This window comes from Saccostrea cucullata, unplaced genomic scaffold, assembly GCF_032062105.1.
Source record: "Saccostrea cucullata isolate Sc308-1 unplaced genomic scaffold, CSIRO_AGI_Scuc_v1 ctg3, whole genome shotgun sequence".
Taxonomy (NCBI): Eukaryota; Metazoa; Mollusca; class Bivalvia; order Ostreida; family Ostreidae; genus Saccostrea; species Saccostrea cuccullata.
Window position 1 is genome coordinate 493,946 of NW_026935858.1, and position 16,781 is coordinate 510,726.

At 35.4% G+C, this 16,781-nt stretch overlaps 1 protein-coding gene across 1 annotated transcript; it reads right to left on the reverse strand.

The window, feature by feature from the left end:
* Window positions 1-8,036: 8,036 nt before the first annotated feature.
* On the reverse strand, window positions 8,037-15,336 carry LOC134243999 (NEDD4-binding protein 1-like). Its single transcript, XM_062726241.1, has 7 exons — window positions 15,008-15,336; window positions 12,148-13,889; window positions 11,777-12,007; window positions 11,411-11,518; window positions 9,750-9,799; window positions 9,608-9,668; window positions 8,037-9,160 (listed from the first exon to the last, which is right to left on the reverse strand). The coding sequence occupies exons 1-7, from the start codon at window positions 15,203-15,205 to the stop codon at window positions 8,755-8,757; spliced, it is 2,796 nt and encodes a 931-aa protein (XP_062582225.1). The 5' UTR covers window positions 15,206-15,336; the 3' UTR covers window positions 8,037-8,754.
* Between the last annotated feature and the right edge of the window lie 1,445 nt (window positions 15,337-16,781).

Genomic DNA, 16,781 nt, shown 5'->3' on the forward strand with positions numbered 1-16,781 from the left:
TTCTCTGCTCCTGGGTATTAAATAAACTAACTAAGTACATAGTTATGATGAGCAAGAGTGGTTCTACCAAAATTGTGAATTTCATGGCCCCAGGGTCAAGGGTTCTGGTGTTAGAGTGGGGCTCTATTGTTTATATATCGAAAATGCATTAATTCTTTGAAAATCTTCCTCTCTGCTCCTGGGTATTAGATAAACTAATGTAAAGTTTGGTCATTTCAAGTCCCCCATGTTTTATTCGTCTTTAAATTACAAATCTTGGCATATTAATTTGACACTTTGTATGGTTCAAGATTTGAGTAATTTGATCGTATGTATTGCACATTTATTATGTGATGTTCTGAAATTGGATTAACAACTTTTCATGTCATCGTATGCAAAGTGAAAGTAGAACGAGTACATGTAATGCTTGCATATCCTTTCGTATTTAATGATGTCCTTGTTGAAATAATTGTATAAATGCTGTTAAAAGAGTATGAACTACTAAATGTTTTGTTTAAATTACATTTTTCACTTTTATTTTACCTGTATTGTGCTAACACGTGTTGTAGGCTTGCAGACAGTCTATTTTTCTATTTACATGGCGGCGCATTGCATTATGGTATACTTCCGGTTTATTTTACTCTTGATCCGCGGTGTATATTTATACGCCCTTGGGGTTTTGTAAAGAAGTGAAAATGAACATTTATAAGGTAATTAATTAATTAATTATTGTTGAATGAATGAAAGTCAAGTTATTTTATGGTGAAATAATTACTTTTGTTCTAATTATCTGAATGGAACTATTTTCCGTATAAGATTTTCCGTATATTCCGTAAGAATTTATACGAATTCGTAAGAGTTTATACGAATTCGTAAGAGTTTTGTATACGAATTTTCACTAGAGTATAAAAGGGGAGATTCTTCCGTAAATCGAGGAGTCTGCTATTTTTGATGTTAGGGTTAACGTAATTATTTTGGGCTTTTAGACGAAATTGGTAATTGTTTGCTAATTGTTAAATCAGTTAATTGTAATTTGGTAATTGGATTAATTTAATTAGGGAAAGTTTAATTTTTACAGCTTTGGGGGTTTATTTACGATCATATATCTTGATTATTTCAGGATCCGATCGTATCTAAAATTCCATTTGTATTCATTGATAGTTAAGTTTAAAAGATAGGATTTTTGTCATTTAGCCATATATTTCGATTATTTCGAGATCCGGCTGTTTATTAGAATTTAATTAATATTGTGATATTTGTCAAGTAAAAAGGGTGGTTAAAAGGCTTGGATATTATTTTTTTTGCATTAAAATTGTTCATGTTGGTTTTGCAGACTCAATAAATTTATAAAACTTAAATTTCGAGTTACAGTTGTTGACTCAGTGTTTAAAAAGGGAGTTTACTCCTGTCTTCTAGAACCACTATAGCAATACTTAAATGAGATAGTCGTTAAGCGCTATCCCGTTACAATTTTTGGTGTCAGAAGTGGGATAGCCATTAAGCGCTATCCCGTTACAATTTTTGGTGTCAGAAGTGGGATAGCCATTAAGCGCTATCCCGTTACAATTTTTGGTGTCAGAAGTGGGATCCACAAATTCAAGGAGTGGATCCAGAGATACGAACTCATCTTTAGAATTGGTTCTTTAATATTTAACCACTGAGTCATGTATACAAGACGTCAAGCAGCTCTTCATGGAGAGGAGAATAGAAATATGACGGAGAATGAAATAAATAAATTAAAGACACAGGAAATTACCAAAGTGGCACCAAAGCCAATAACCCATGAGATACATTACCTCACTGAAACAAGTGATGGGGAGAACTTGACAGAATCGGAAGATGACCAAGTAGTCAATGAGTACATATGCCCCACACATGAAAGGGTACTTTCCCCAAAGATTATAGTACAGACTCCACACAAAGTTGCAAGCTTAGGCTTGAGTCCAACTTATACTGGTACAAACAGTAATCACACAACTTGTACTACGACTGGTCCAAGCAATGCCCCATATAACAGTCAAATGACTTCTTTGGCAGAGGGAGATCACTCAAGTCAAAAGGGTGAGTTAGGAAATATAAATGAGAGTTTAATTCACAGTCTAAGTCAAGTTATCCATGGAGCTTTCAACAGAATGACAGAAGATCTAGGTAAGGTTGTGAGTAACACGATCCAAGTCAGCCAGGTAAACCAAGGAAAACATACTCAAAAGGATCAAGTCACCATCAATGAAGGTAGTATAGTTGACAGTCTCAGCCAAACAATCAATAGCGCCCTCCACAGGATGACAGGTGATTTAGGTAAGATCCTTAGCAATAGCAACCAAGACAGTCAAGCCACTCAAGAAAGAGAAACCAACAGAGATGATCAAGGACTTAGAGGGAGAAGTAAAATCCGGAGGAAACCTACATCAGTTTGCAGAGTTAACAGAAAGACATCAAGGATGAGGCTACCATTAGCCACTGGTTATACTACTACTGAGCTTGATGAGGACTCGAATACTGACGACGAAAGAACAGCACAGTCAAGTGGATCCAGGTCAACCCCAAAGATATTTGGTAACAGAAATTCCAGTCATTCAGTAAAACTTCCAGCCTTTAAGGGAGAGTCTGATGAGAAGTGGAAAGCTTATATAAACAGGTTTGAAGCAGTAGCTCAACACAATGGTTGGACAGACAGAGAAAAACTAGGTCAATTGTTGCCAAGGTTACAAGGTCATGCAGGTGAGTTTGTGTTTGAGGAGCTAGGACCAACCATTTTGTCCAATTACAAGAAACTCCTCAAAGAATTAGAAAGTCGTTTTGGTATTATTGAGACCAACAAGACCTATCAGACTAAATTTAGACGCAGAGACCAGAAAAATGGAGAATCTGTGCAGGATTATGCAGTAGAACTTAAGAGTCTATACAATAAGGCCTATCCAGATAGGGGTAACAAAACAAAACAAGAGGACTTAGTCTCCAGATTTTTACTTGGTTTATCAAGTGAGAAAGCTCGTTTACACGTAGAATTGAACCGGGATCCTTTTACAATTGAGGAGGCTACGGAGTTCGTCATTGAGTATGAGGAAGCTACTAGATACCCTAGAGCAGATGATGAGCGAAAGTATGCCCCCCGCAAAGGACCTGTAAGACAAGTGTTGAGTAGTAAGGATTAATTGTCACAAGGAGAAACTTCTTACAAGGATAGCAAAAGCCATACGAAAAAATGGAATAAAAGAGAACAACACACAGAATCCAAAGGGAAGAGCCCCTCTAGTAACTTAGATAAGCAAGGCCAAAAGGGATCTGAGTCAGATTTTATAACAAAAACTGAGCTGAAACAGGTCATCCAAGAAGTTTTAACTGCAGTTCAGCCCAACAGTGGAAGTCAAGTGCAACGGCCCAGGAAACCTTTAATTTGCTTTAGATGCGGTGAGCAAGGGCACTTTGCCAGAAACTGCTCCAGTGAGAAAAAGCAAGAAGTGATGCATAATAATGCACCATTAAATCCTGGTGCAAATGTCTTCAAGCCTTCGTTAAACTAAAACGGGTCAGCTCTGTTGGCCGAGAGATGACCCAGTTGAATTTTGAAAATGGCCCAACTCTTGATTGTTCTGTTAATATTGACAACAATTATTCTAATTTTAGCCAAAAGAAAACAGAGGACAACCCTGGTGCTGAAGGAAAAGGTTCTACAAATATCATAACGGTGGATAGGTGTAACACAAACTTGGACAAACTTCATACTGCTGAACAGCAGCTGAATTTAGTACTCAAAGTGGAGTCGGATGGGGTGGTACCGGATTTTGAAAGTCATGGATTCAGTCATGAAGACTGGGGGGTGGTACCCGGAATTGCGAGTCTTGGACACAGTCAGGTAGACTGTGGGGTGGTACCTGGGATAGCAAGTCATGGATTCAGTCAGGAAGACTGGGGGGTGGATCCAATTTCTGAATCCCTTGATGGTAGTCAGGTAGACTGCCGGGATAGTACATGTGACCTGGGAGACAGTCAGGTAGACTGCCCAGTGTCATATGTAAATGCAGGTCAGGTAAACTACAATTTATTTTCGTTTGATAATCCAAGTTTGAGTCATGATTTTGTTGCAGATGAAATCCACAGGTGTGGTCAGGAAGATTCCTGTAGACCAGTACAAGATGAATGTACTAATTCTGAAGATCTTCAGCACCATGGTTCCTCTCTTGAATACATCCTCAGGCAGATAAATGGGAGTCCTGGCATATATATAAGTGGTTCCGTACAGGGTGTAGAAATAGAATGGACCACTGACACAGGAGCTACAAGGTCAATCATATCTAAAAGGATTTTTGAAAGAATCCCCAGAGAATCAAGACCACAACTAAAACAGTCAAATTCATTAACTAGTGTTAATGGGGAACCCTTGAATGAGTTGGGTAAAGCCATTTTTGAAGTTCAACTGGGCCACGTAAAATTCACAGAGGAAATTATTGTGGCTGAAATTCAAGATGAAGCTCTTTTAGGATTAGATATTTTATTAAAAAAAGAAAATGGACCTGTTAAAATAGAATTACATGACAATTTCATTACTTTCAGAGGAAATAAAATCAAGGTCAGGCAACTGACAGAGAAAACTAGAAGGGTCTTAGCTGCAGAGAATTTTACAATTCCTGCATACAGTGAGCAATTAATTGATGTTTTTGTTGACAGGTTTGAAAGTGACGAGAATTTACCCTACTATGTATTTTGTATTTAACCTTCAGAAGATTTCAACAATAGATTTTCTCTTCTGATGGCGTCATGTTTGACAGACTTAGAAAATAAAGTTTGCGCAAAGATAAGGGTAATGAATCCCTTCAAGACAGATGTTATTATCAAACAAGATGAAATTTTAGGGGAAGCTGAACTTGTAGATCCTCAAAATGTAGAAGTGATATTGTCTTCAGAAAGCCTCTCTGAACAAAGTCACCAGCCAACTAGAAGGATACAGTTGACTGAAAACTCCCAAAAGGGGAATAACTCTGCTCAATTGAACAATACTAAGGGGGATGGAAATTCCATTGTACCTGTTTAAGACTTACAGATTTATATGTTGGAAAAATCTTTTGAAATGTGTAGTTCTTTCTTGCAGAGATCCGGCGTGGAACAAGATCCCTGTTTCCATACTCCTGGCCAGAGTTTGGAAACATGTGACCTTGAAGGACAAGATCAACAAATTTGAGCAGTAAATTCTAGATAACAAACAGTCAGGAGTGAACCTAACCGATATACAAGGAGTGACTTTGCGCATCAATCTACAAGAAGATCCAGGTCTCCAGTAAGGCAGAGGAATGGATACCAGGCAGAATTTAATAGGAGGAAGTAAGGAAATTATAGTTAAGATTAAATTGAATTTGTATTGTTAGTGTTTTGCATAATCTATATGGATGAAAATGTAAATTTGGGTAAACTGTTTAAGTAGATGTGGGTTAGGGGTGGATTTTTGTTAATACAGACATGACTGTATATGTGTAAAATGTTATAAAGGTATAACATATTAAGGTACCATTGAGGTGAACTTGATGTATATTATAGAAAATTTCGTGAGGGAATTGATGAGCAGTTTACATGTTGATAACTTGTTATGAATGCTTTTTTGTTATTAATATTCACAATCTCATGAACTATACATATTTTTCTGTAATGGCATTGCCATAGTATTATTATTCATGAGGACATGAATCTTTAAACGGAGGGGTAGTGTAAAGTTTGGTCATTTCAAGTCCCCATGTTTTATTTGTATTTAAATTACATATCCAGGCATACTAATTTAACACTTTATATGGTTCACGATTTGAGTAATTTGATCGTATGTATTGTACATTTATTATGTGAGGTTCTAAAATTGGATTCACAACTTTTCATGTCATCGTATGCAAAGTGAAAGTAGAACGAGTACATGTAATACATGCATATCCTTTCGTATTTAATGATGTCCTTGTTGAAATAATTGTATAAATGCTGTTAAAAGAGTATGGAACACTAGATGTTTTGTTTAAATTACGTTTTTCACTGGTATTTTACCTGTATTGTGCAGACACGTGTTGTAGGCTTGCAGACAGTCTATTTTTCTATTTACATGGCGGCGCATTGCATTATGGTATACTTCCGGTTTATTTTTCTCTTGATCCGCGGTGTATATTTATACGCCCTGGAGTTTTGTATAGAAGTGAAAATGTACAGTTATAAGGTAATTAATTAATTAATTATTGTTGAATGAATGAAAGTCAAGTTATTTTATGGTGAAATAATTATTTTGTTCTAATTATCTTAATGGAACTATTTTCCGTATAAGATTTTCCGTATATTCCGTAGAATTTATACGAATTCGTAAGAGTTTATACGAATTCGTAAGAGTTTTGTATACGAATTTTCACTAGAGTATAAAAGGGGAGATTCTTCCGTAAATCGGGGAGTCTGCTATTTTTGATGTTAGGGTTAACGTAATTATTTTGGGCTTTTAGACGAAATTGGTAATTGTTTGCTAATTGTTAAATCAGTTAATTGTAATTTGGTAATTGGATTAATTTAATTAGGGAAAGTTTAATTTTTACAGCTTTGGGGGTTTATTTACGATCATATATCTTGATTATTTCAGGATCCGATCGTATCTAAATTTCCATTTGTATTCATTGATAGTTAAGTTTAAAAGATAGGATTTTAGTCATTTAGCCATATATTTCGATTATTTCGAGATCCGGCTATTTATTTGGAATTTAATTAATATTGTGATATTTGTCAAGTAAAAAGGGTGGTTAAAAGGCTTGGATATTATTTTTTTTGCATTAAAATTGTTCATGTTGGTTTTGCAGACTCAATAAATTTATAAAACTTAAATTTCGAGTTACAGTTGTTGACTCAGTGTTTAAAAAGGGAGTTTACTCCTGTCTTCTAGAACCACTATAGCAATACTTAAATGAGATAGTCGTTGGACGCTATCTCGCTACAATTTTTGGTGTCAGAAGTGGGATAGCCATTGAGCGCTATCCCGTTACAATTTTTGGTGTCAGAAGTGGGATAGCCATTAAGCGCTATCCCGTTACACTAAATTAGTATATAATTATAATGAGCAAGAGTGCCTCAACCTGATTTGTAAATTTCATGGCCCCTTTGTCAGGGGTTTACCCATTTTGTGTAAGTGGGGTCTTTTGATTATATAATGAAATTACTTTAATTCTTTGAAAATCTTTTCCTTTGCACCTGGGTATTATGCCAATGATCTAAGTATATGTAGTTATGATGAAAAAAAGTGCTCTATCAAAATGGTTAATTTCATGCCCCCTGGGTCAGGGGTAGGGGGGGGGGTTACATAGTCTGAAAATAAATTAATGCTTTGAAATCTGCTCTTTAGTATTAATCAACCATTTATGATGAAATAAAATTTATGATAAAATTTCCAAAATTTTGAAATATGTGGCCCCAGGGTCAGTGGTTCTTTTAGGGTGGGGTTCACAACTGGTTATAAGTTGGTAGTGCATTTTTTCTTTGTTACTCTGATCTACCCCTGGGTATTAAGTAACTAGAGTAAGCAAGCTAAGTGTGTCATTATGATGAGCAATGGTGCATCTTTTAAAATTGTGAATTTCATGGCTTCTGGTTTAAAACATGAACCAAATTCAATTGTTCAAAAGTTGTTACATGATACTCAGGTGACCTATAAGGCCCGTGGGCCTCTTGTTTTTTTTTTCTCCATATACAGTAATGTCATATGGATAGGTTTCACTTTTTTATGTCAAAAATTGTTCAAAAGTTTGTGCCTTTTTTCTCAGGATTTTCCCCTGCGTGTCTTAAACAAGGGTGTGGCCTTTACATGTAATATACATGTATCTCAACATTCAATCAGATCTAGTTAAAATCCAGTCATTTTAGACAAGCTGAACAGTTCAAAAAATATTTATCAAATGTTGATTCTCAAATCTGGTTATGATGGCTAAAAATTTCCATCCAAAGGACATTAGATGACTTCATACAAGGTACATGTATTAATTACTTAAGATTATTTTCTCTTCAAGATTCCTTTGAAAGAAATTCTTATACACAGCCATGGATTACAAACTGACAAGGAATAGAACTGCAGTCAGAGAGCTCCAATCTAATCTCTGTGTTCAAATGATACAAATCAATATTTGGAATGTAAATATAAGTTATGCATAGTGTTATTTCAAAGTTCATATGGAAATACATGTACACATGTGCCTGGGTGGAATGATTTAAATTGTACCTTCAAGAACTGCCTTAGCTGAAATACATTTCTTAAATAAACTGAAATCTCTCAAAAAGCAATTTTAATGATGGCTATTCTGGCACAAAAAAGTGAATCTATGCATTAGTTAAATACAATGTAATGTGGCCTCCTATATGGTACTGGTATTCTTTTATAAATGTGCTTCAACAAATTCATTTTATAATAATGCTGCCTTATAATACATGTGCATGAGCATCAATACATCTCCACTAATATTTTTGATTAAATTCTTCATGATTAATGCTGTTATGAAAGTTGATATTGCAAATATTCTCGATTCTTCAACAATGTCCATCACATCAGCAATCTAGTGAACATGTTACTTGACATACAGAAAAAAAGTTTTATTTTGCAAATGAAAATCAATGAACAGCACTTTTACAAAGCACAATTTTACACCAAGTATTGGTTTTTTCATACAGTGACAATCTGATTTACATCAGACCATCAAAAGACTAGTTGGAATTGGAAAGAATTGTGGTGCTTCAAACTCATGTGCAGTATGTACACATATTTATTAGCAAGTTTACTGTTTACGTTGAAAAAACAGCATTCATTAAATAATTTGATAGTTTCTCCACATCCGTTTCATAAGGATGATTCTGCAGAATTTCATTGATTTTTCCTCCATTTTCAGGAAATATAGCTCTGAGCTGATCTTCTATTTCTTTAGTTTTGGCTTTATTCCTCAGGGGTCCTGCAGGTTTCTGGGGACTTTGACCTCTCCCCCCGCCCCCTCTTCCTTGACCCCCCTGCTGCATTTGATTGTTATTTTGTCTTTGCCCCTGTAAATACTGGGGCCTGACCCAGGCACGTGCTGGAGGGCCCCCAGGATATGGTTGGGTTGCAGGTCTTGGGTTGAAATTTTCACGCTGCCTCTTCCCAGCATTCCATGCATTGATCTGTGGGTTTCTCTCCTGATAGTATGGAACAGTATGTCTACAAAAATTAAAAATATTATCTCAACGTTAATAAAATATACATCAAGCACACAATAATAAAAAATTTCTATGACATATTCATGGTTTATTCACGTAATTGAACAACTTTTGTGCATCTGAATTTCTACTTGCTATGCCTACATTTAAACTGTAGCAAAGACAGAACTTTTATGCTGCTAAACTCTGTGATATTGGCTTTTCCAAGGTATCTTTGCTTAAGTTACCAATATTCCCTTAGACAGTTTGGAATCTTATTGTCAAAATTAAGCTTCTTTAGATTTTCAAAGAAATCAGAAATCTCTGCAAACATTAACACTCTAGCTCTACTGGTTTGTAGCCATTTTATAAAGAGAAAATAGAATTAAAGATTGGAATAGATTTTAAAGAATTCTGAATTCTGATGTTATCTTAATTTGAACCAAGTTTTATATACATATAAATATACCTTTTCCTACCCTGTGTTTTACTTAAAAACTCATCTAAGTTTGGACCATGCCTTCCGAGGGCTTCCACATAAGTTTCAGCTTTTCCCCAAAGATTTTTCCTATATATTTCTATGTAAAACTTTGATTCCCCATTGTGGCCCCGATCAAAGGGTGGCATGAAATTATCTCCCACAAAGGAGAATAGGAGAAGTCTGCAATAAACAATAATAGTACAAGGTAAGCGTGAAGAACAGAAAATGGATCTTACAAGAGGTCCCGATGCTGAATTAAATCAACTGGTTTATTTAACTACATGTATACTAGGAAATTATTATATTTTTATGCCCTCGTCAAAAGATTCGTGGTATATTGTTTTTGTCTTGTCCATCCTTCCACCTGTCTATAAGTCCACAAAAACATTAACCATGTTAACCTTGTTCATAACTTTTCAAAGGTCTTAGCTATGACTTTCATATTTCACAAGTGTATTCCTTGTGAAAAGGCCTTTCTTTAGGTAACATATTTTTGACCTTGATCTTGGAGTTTTCACATATTTTTCAAAATTAAACTTTTGTTCATAAGTTTTGAACAGGTGGAGCTAAGACTTTAACACTTTACATGTATATTTGTTTAGCCAAGACCTGAATACTGGTATGTAAATATATTTGACCTTGACCTTTGAGTTTGACCCACTTTTAAAAAACTTAACCTTGGCCTTAAGGTCAGACTAGACGTTCCTCAAAATCTGTTTTGTATATCTTCGTAATGTATGAAAAATATTCAAAATTTTCATAACATTCTGATTTCTAAACCAGTTTCTAAACGTTTTTAAAAAATCCAAACACTTAAACATTTGAAATTTGAAAATTATTTATCTTCGCCAAAGGATTATATAAGAAAAACTACCCTGGTATCTTGCAGAAATGCCTGGTAAGGTACCTCAATTTTTTGTGAGTAAACATGTTTTAGTAACAATACTGTAGATCACTAAATTTTCGCGACACCTTTTTTTCACGAGATAGTCATTGACTCTTGGTAAGCGAGACAAAATTTTCACAAATTGTGGTTATTGCTCTATATAATCTCAAGGAATACTATTATACGCGAGAATTAAATTTTCGCGAGCACACTGTCTCGCGTAATTACGCGAAAATAAAGTTCTCGCGAATAAAAAGTGATTTACAGTACTTTAATGACAAACTGTTAGAAAAATTTATCTACTATTAAGGAACATCTCGTCTGTCCTTAACTTTTGAACAGTTGGTACTAGGGCCTTCATATTTAACAGATGGGTTCCATGTGACAAGGCCTTTGTTTGGATACCAACAATTCTGACCTTTTGACCTTGAGCTTAGAACTTGACCTTCTTTTGAAAATCTTAACCTTGGCTACAACTTTTGAACAGTTTGTACTAGGACTTAAATATTTCAAACGTATATTTTTAATGACAAGGCCTTACTCTGGGTACCATTAATTTAACTTTTTGACCTGGACCTTGGAGTTTGACCCACATTTTAAAAAGTTTAATCCTAGCCATAACTTTCGAATAGTTGGTGCTTTGGCTTTCATATTTCAAAGGTAAAATCACTGAGACAAGTCCTTATGGTAATACATTTTAATCTCTTGACCTTGACTTTGAAGTTTGACTTGCACTTCAGAAACTTTTACATTTGCCAATAACTGTGATATAATGAGGACATCAGTGATTCATAAACACATCTTGTTTTCCATCTATTCATGTGACCTCTTATCATGCCAGCAAAACATATTCAGGACTGTTCTTAGATTTCTGGCCTCAAGGAACTCAACAAGACAATCCTTACCTGTCTTCAATAATTTTCTTCCAGCTGTTTTTCTCCAGCATCAGGTCTCGGTACTGATCATTGGATACGATTATACCATCCTCTCTCTCAGCCAGCTCCAGAATAAATCTGTGGAAAGAAAAGGTTTGCTGAATCATGAAATAACTCTCCTACTGCTAAAATATTCTTACGACATTAAAGTTGCTTGCTTTTATGTTTTTGCAATCAAATAATCTTTCTTTCAAATGACACAAAAGTGAACAAATTCCAGCACATCTCAATTACATGCAAGAAAGATATGAAATGTTACTTTATTCATTTAAATTTTAAATTTTTGGGATTAAAGGTAATTGAATAAATATTTATTCATTCTCTGTTCTTCATTACCTATCATCATAAGATGCTATGAGTCTATTGTTAACTCTCCTTGACGGAGTGAAAACTACATGTCCCTCCTCCTGCATTTGATTTAGTAGATACTTTTCTCTAACATCACTGGATTCGCGATATCGCCTCCACTCTGGAACAAAAGCTGTGACCTGGGTGTGTCCCCGCTGGAGGAAGTAGTTTATTACTATTTTAATGCCCCGACAGGAAAATACTTTACCACATCCATGACTGAAAAAAAGTAGCAAATATTACAATGTACTTCAAATTCAGCCACCTTTCAACATTTGAATAAATTTAATAAATTTCAACTTTAAAATACAACTTTTAAAACTTTCATTATTTACATGTGTTTCTTATCATTTTCTTACCTCATAGCCACATTGCTGCCATCGATTACGACATAGCGTAGATTCTTTTGCTGGTTAGGAGGGGCTCCTCCAGCACCCAAGACTGGGGCAGTAACAACAGCGGGGGGAGGAATTTGATTTTGCTGAGGATACAAATTTTTTTGTCCCAAGTTTGGAGGAGGTACGTCCCATCGGGAAACCCCTCTGGTATTTGATGGTCCTCTATTAAATTGAAAATCACCTGGATTTGTGGGGAAAAGAGGAGGGGGTGGTTGGTCAAATCTTAACTGTCGCTGCCCTGTTTTTTGATTTTGAACCACTTTCCATGGTTCCCCTGAGGATTGGCTAGAGTCTGTACTCTGAAAAGTATCTGAACTAGAGGGTTGATCACTTCCTGAAGGTTTCTGTTTAATTTCTGGCTGGTTTTGGACTACAGCCTTAGGTTGATTTGAACTTTTGTCTGGGTTAGTAGTCTTAGAAGGGGCAGTGGTTGGGAATGTTTCATCTACAATCATACAGTCATCACTTTCTGAATCTTCATCAAGATTCTCATTCCAGATAGTCATCACCTTAGTCTGCTCTTCATCATCATCAGAGCCACTGACAATAGCTGGGTCTTCCTTCGATCCTTCACCTATAAACTTTACAGGACCACTGCCTTTCTTTCGTCTCTTCTTCTTCCTTTTCTTTTTCTGTGGTGATTTTGTATCCGACACATTACTAGATCCCTGCTCAAAGGCCGTCTTCAACACTTTCTGTCTCTCTTCATTTCTCCTCTTCAGCTCCTCAACACTGAGGTCAGCTGTTTCCTCTGAGAAGTCTTTCACAAGCTTTTTCTTGTATTCCTTAGGGAGACTTCTTCTTCCATTTACTGGGGTGGAAGATGGGGAGGGCACATCAGGAGGAGGTGGGAAGTTATTCTTTTGAGGAACATTCGCTGTTGCTCCATTAGTTGTGTCTTTTCCCTCTTTTTTATTTTCCTGCACCTGATTTAATATGCCCAGAAAGTCTGCTGGTGTTGTTTTTTCATCACATAACTGTAATCCAACTTCCACATCTGCCTCAGAGTATCCTACACTTTTCCCAAAGGATCTGAAATATTCCTCTTCAGGAAATCCACTCCCTTTTTGTTTAACTGGTCGAGGGGATGAGCTGGGAGAAATCTGAGCTGTAGTCAATTTTTCTGCCAACTGTTTCACACTTTTTCCATCTGCAGAATTACTATCTACTTTTTCTTCCTCACTTTCATCATCGATATAAATGGGTAATCTATAGGAAGGCGCTGCTCCTGCATCATCTCTACAGCTCGGAAATAAATCACTGTCACTAATATCATCCATTTCTTGCATACACTTCAAAATCGTCATCTTAATGGATGGAGAGGTTTTGGAAAAGTCGTTAATTGACATGCTTTCTGAGCGGTTTTTGGGGTCACACAAGAGTCTCTCTAACTGTGAATCCATTTTTCGAGACCACCTGTTTTTTGCCGTGGGTTTTTGAGATAAATCTGTCTTTTCTTCTGTCTCTCCATCAGCTTCCATATCTTCAATACCTACTGCTCCTTTACTTTCCAATGAAGTCATTGCTAAAATCACTGCAAGTTCTGTGCCACATATCTCAATATTGTTATCCTGGAGTGTTATCAATGCACAAGTCTGTATTTCTATATCTTCAAGAACTTCTTTATCAAACAACTCGCTGTTGGTGTCCTTGATCTGAAGTTTTTGTTTAGACTCTGGGTGACAGACTGCCAAAATGTATTCCTAGGGTAAAAAAAAGAAAAGTTAAAACAGTGAAACCAAAAATTTGTTAAGCTTTAAAATTTAACATTATATCATAAATACAGGCACTTTTAGTTTTTCTTGATGGGTTATGTTTTCTGCCTTTTGTAAATGCCCATATTCAAACTCCAAATTCCACTTCCTTGGACACATTGGAAGAGCTTAAAAAATAATGTCTTACAATGGACATGATCAGCTTTTAAAACTTTGTTCTAATAACAGATGCATAGTCTTCTCTTTCACCACAATAAATATTGGAAATTGAACAAGAGACTTATGGTCCATAATGCTCATCTAAGTCTGTTCATCATCAGCATTTTTTTCTTTTTTGCTCTGTTTCTTTGGAAGAATTTTTTGTGAAATATTCTTATCTTTTTTTTTATTTCTCATATTGGTCATGCCCTACCCCTGATTCATACTTAAGAATACACTACCTGAGGATGCTTCCATATTTATATGACTTATAATCATGTCGTCCCTCTTCTTGTGATTTTTTTTTTCTGGCATATTCCTATGTTATAGTTCAACTATCTATTCTAGTCCCCACTTACCCTTAATAAGGGTCATGATTTACACAACCTTGTATCTACATGTAGTTTTCCTACAATGTGAAATAATAAAGCCTTTGCTAGAAAATTGCGTGAAATTCTCACTTATTTCATCATCTCCTCTTAACCCCAGTATGCTCTGTACTAGGACTGGTTGATACTGGCTCCTTGATTCTGAGGGAGAGATTGAAATAATAACAAGTTTATGACCCTGACACAGACAAATTTTGATCAGAGAAGCTCATCTGTCGTCTGAGGCTTAAACTCAGGTGAGCTAAAATCAATGACTTATATGTAGTGCCCTTTTTTGCTATCAACTCTATCACTGTGAACTAATCAAGTTGTTTATTTAGATTTACTGAATGTATGTCAATGCAAAATTTACAACACAATAGGTATAATGCTGTAAATTTTCAATTAACCTTTATCAAGTAAATCTAAAATTTTCAACGATCATAATGACTGTCAAGAAGTTCATATGTTCTCCATTTCTACTGTGATTTACAAATTCAGTGATAGGGATTTTTTTTCTTTCATAGATAATGTCATTACCCTGGCATTTTTCCTGTCACAGTTTTGTCCCTCGAGTTTCAACCAGCTCTTTTCACATTTAACGTCTGTGGATTCGTCGACATAAACACTGACACTGAACATTTGCTCAACCTTATTTTGGATTTCAAGAACCAGTTGCAATTTAGACGAATCTATGATAAATTCATCGTACTGTGAATTACTATCGGTTTCAGCCATATTACACTTCTCGATACGTCCTCAAAAATGTAACGTGTTTAGCTAAACAGTAAAAAATAAGGATGATTTCATTTCATATTATGAATGATCTCGATAAGAAAATACAAAACAGGGGAAATCCTAGTTGTCATTGTTAATGAATACAGTAGCGCACTTCCACCTTTCTGTCAAACGTTTCTAGGACTCAATATTTTAAAAATAAGTTCTAGAGAAAACCCGATAGGAAGTTCCGTAAAATCTATGAGTAGAATGCAAGTGGTTTTCGTTTGAATACATGTATAATTCAAATTTTCATTTCCGCATGCAGCTCTGATACCTAGATGTATTGAATATAACCTAGATTTTTAAATCTTTTTTTATCAGAGGAGGGGGGTGAACCAGACTTCTTAGATCCGCGCCGTATACACTGTGCAGAGTGTATACGGCGCGGATCTCAGAAGTCTGATTTTAATTAGATTGTCTAGAAATGCCCCCGTAATCAGATAATCATATTTCTGACCTTGACCTTAGAGTTTGACCCACTTTCAAAAACTACAACCTTGGCTATAACTTTTGAACAGTAAGTACTAGGGCTTTCATATTTTAGAGGTACATTTCTTGTGTAACAACATTCCTTTGGATACAATCAAATTTGACCTTGGTCTTGGAGTTTGACTGACTTTAAAAGAAAAATTTAACCTTTGTCTTAACTCTTGAACACTTTGTGCTAGTCTAGAGCTTTTATATCTCACAGACGTTTTTCTTATGAGAAGACCCTCCCTTGGATTAATTGACAAGACCTTCCCTTGGATACCATTAATTTTTACCCTTTGACCTTGGAATTTGAGCTACTTTTAAAGCAATTGAACTTTGACCATAACTTCTGAATGTTTGGTGGTTGGGCTTCTAAGAGTTAAAACATTTTTTCATCTCCTGACTTCAGAGTTTGACTTGCATTTGTGAATTTTTTTTTAACCTTGGCTATAAGCTGCCATCTGGGGGGCAACAGTGTTTCACAAAGTTACATATCTTGTTCCTTTCTAAGATCAGGGAATACCAACTAATAATGAGAAGAGTTGGGTAATGTAAAGTTCAAATATGAACAAAAACTAGAATTTCTTTTACTTCGATACATATATAGTGATAAAATATTTAACTTATAAATTAGAAATACGTGTAGTTAAACTATTCGAATCTTTAATATAATTGTCGCTTTCCTTTTTGCCTTTCTTTCTATCTAAAAACTTATGCACTTACTTTGTGTGAAATATATGGAAGGTTTAATTAACTTCTGATGTTTTGGGTTGTTTTATGGACTTTTGAGCTTGAATAATATATTGTTCGTTATCTCCATATATTTCATTAAACTCTTAACTGAAGATATATCTTTACTTAGCAATAATTCAATTATTGCCCTCAGTATAATTTTTATGCCCCGCCATGAATATGGCCGTGGCATATAGTGTTTGTCATGTCCGTCTTCCGTCCTTCTGTCACACTTTGCGTTTAACTCAGTTCATAGCTCAGTTAAAAAAAAACTATCTAAGATATTTTCATCAAACTTCATAGGCTGATAGATATTGATGATAGCTATGCA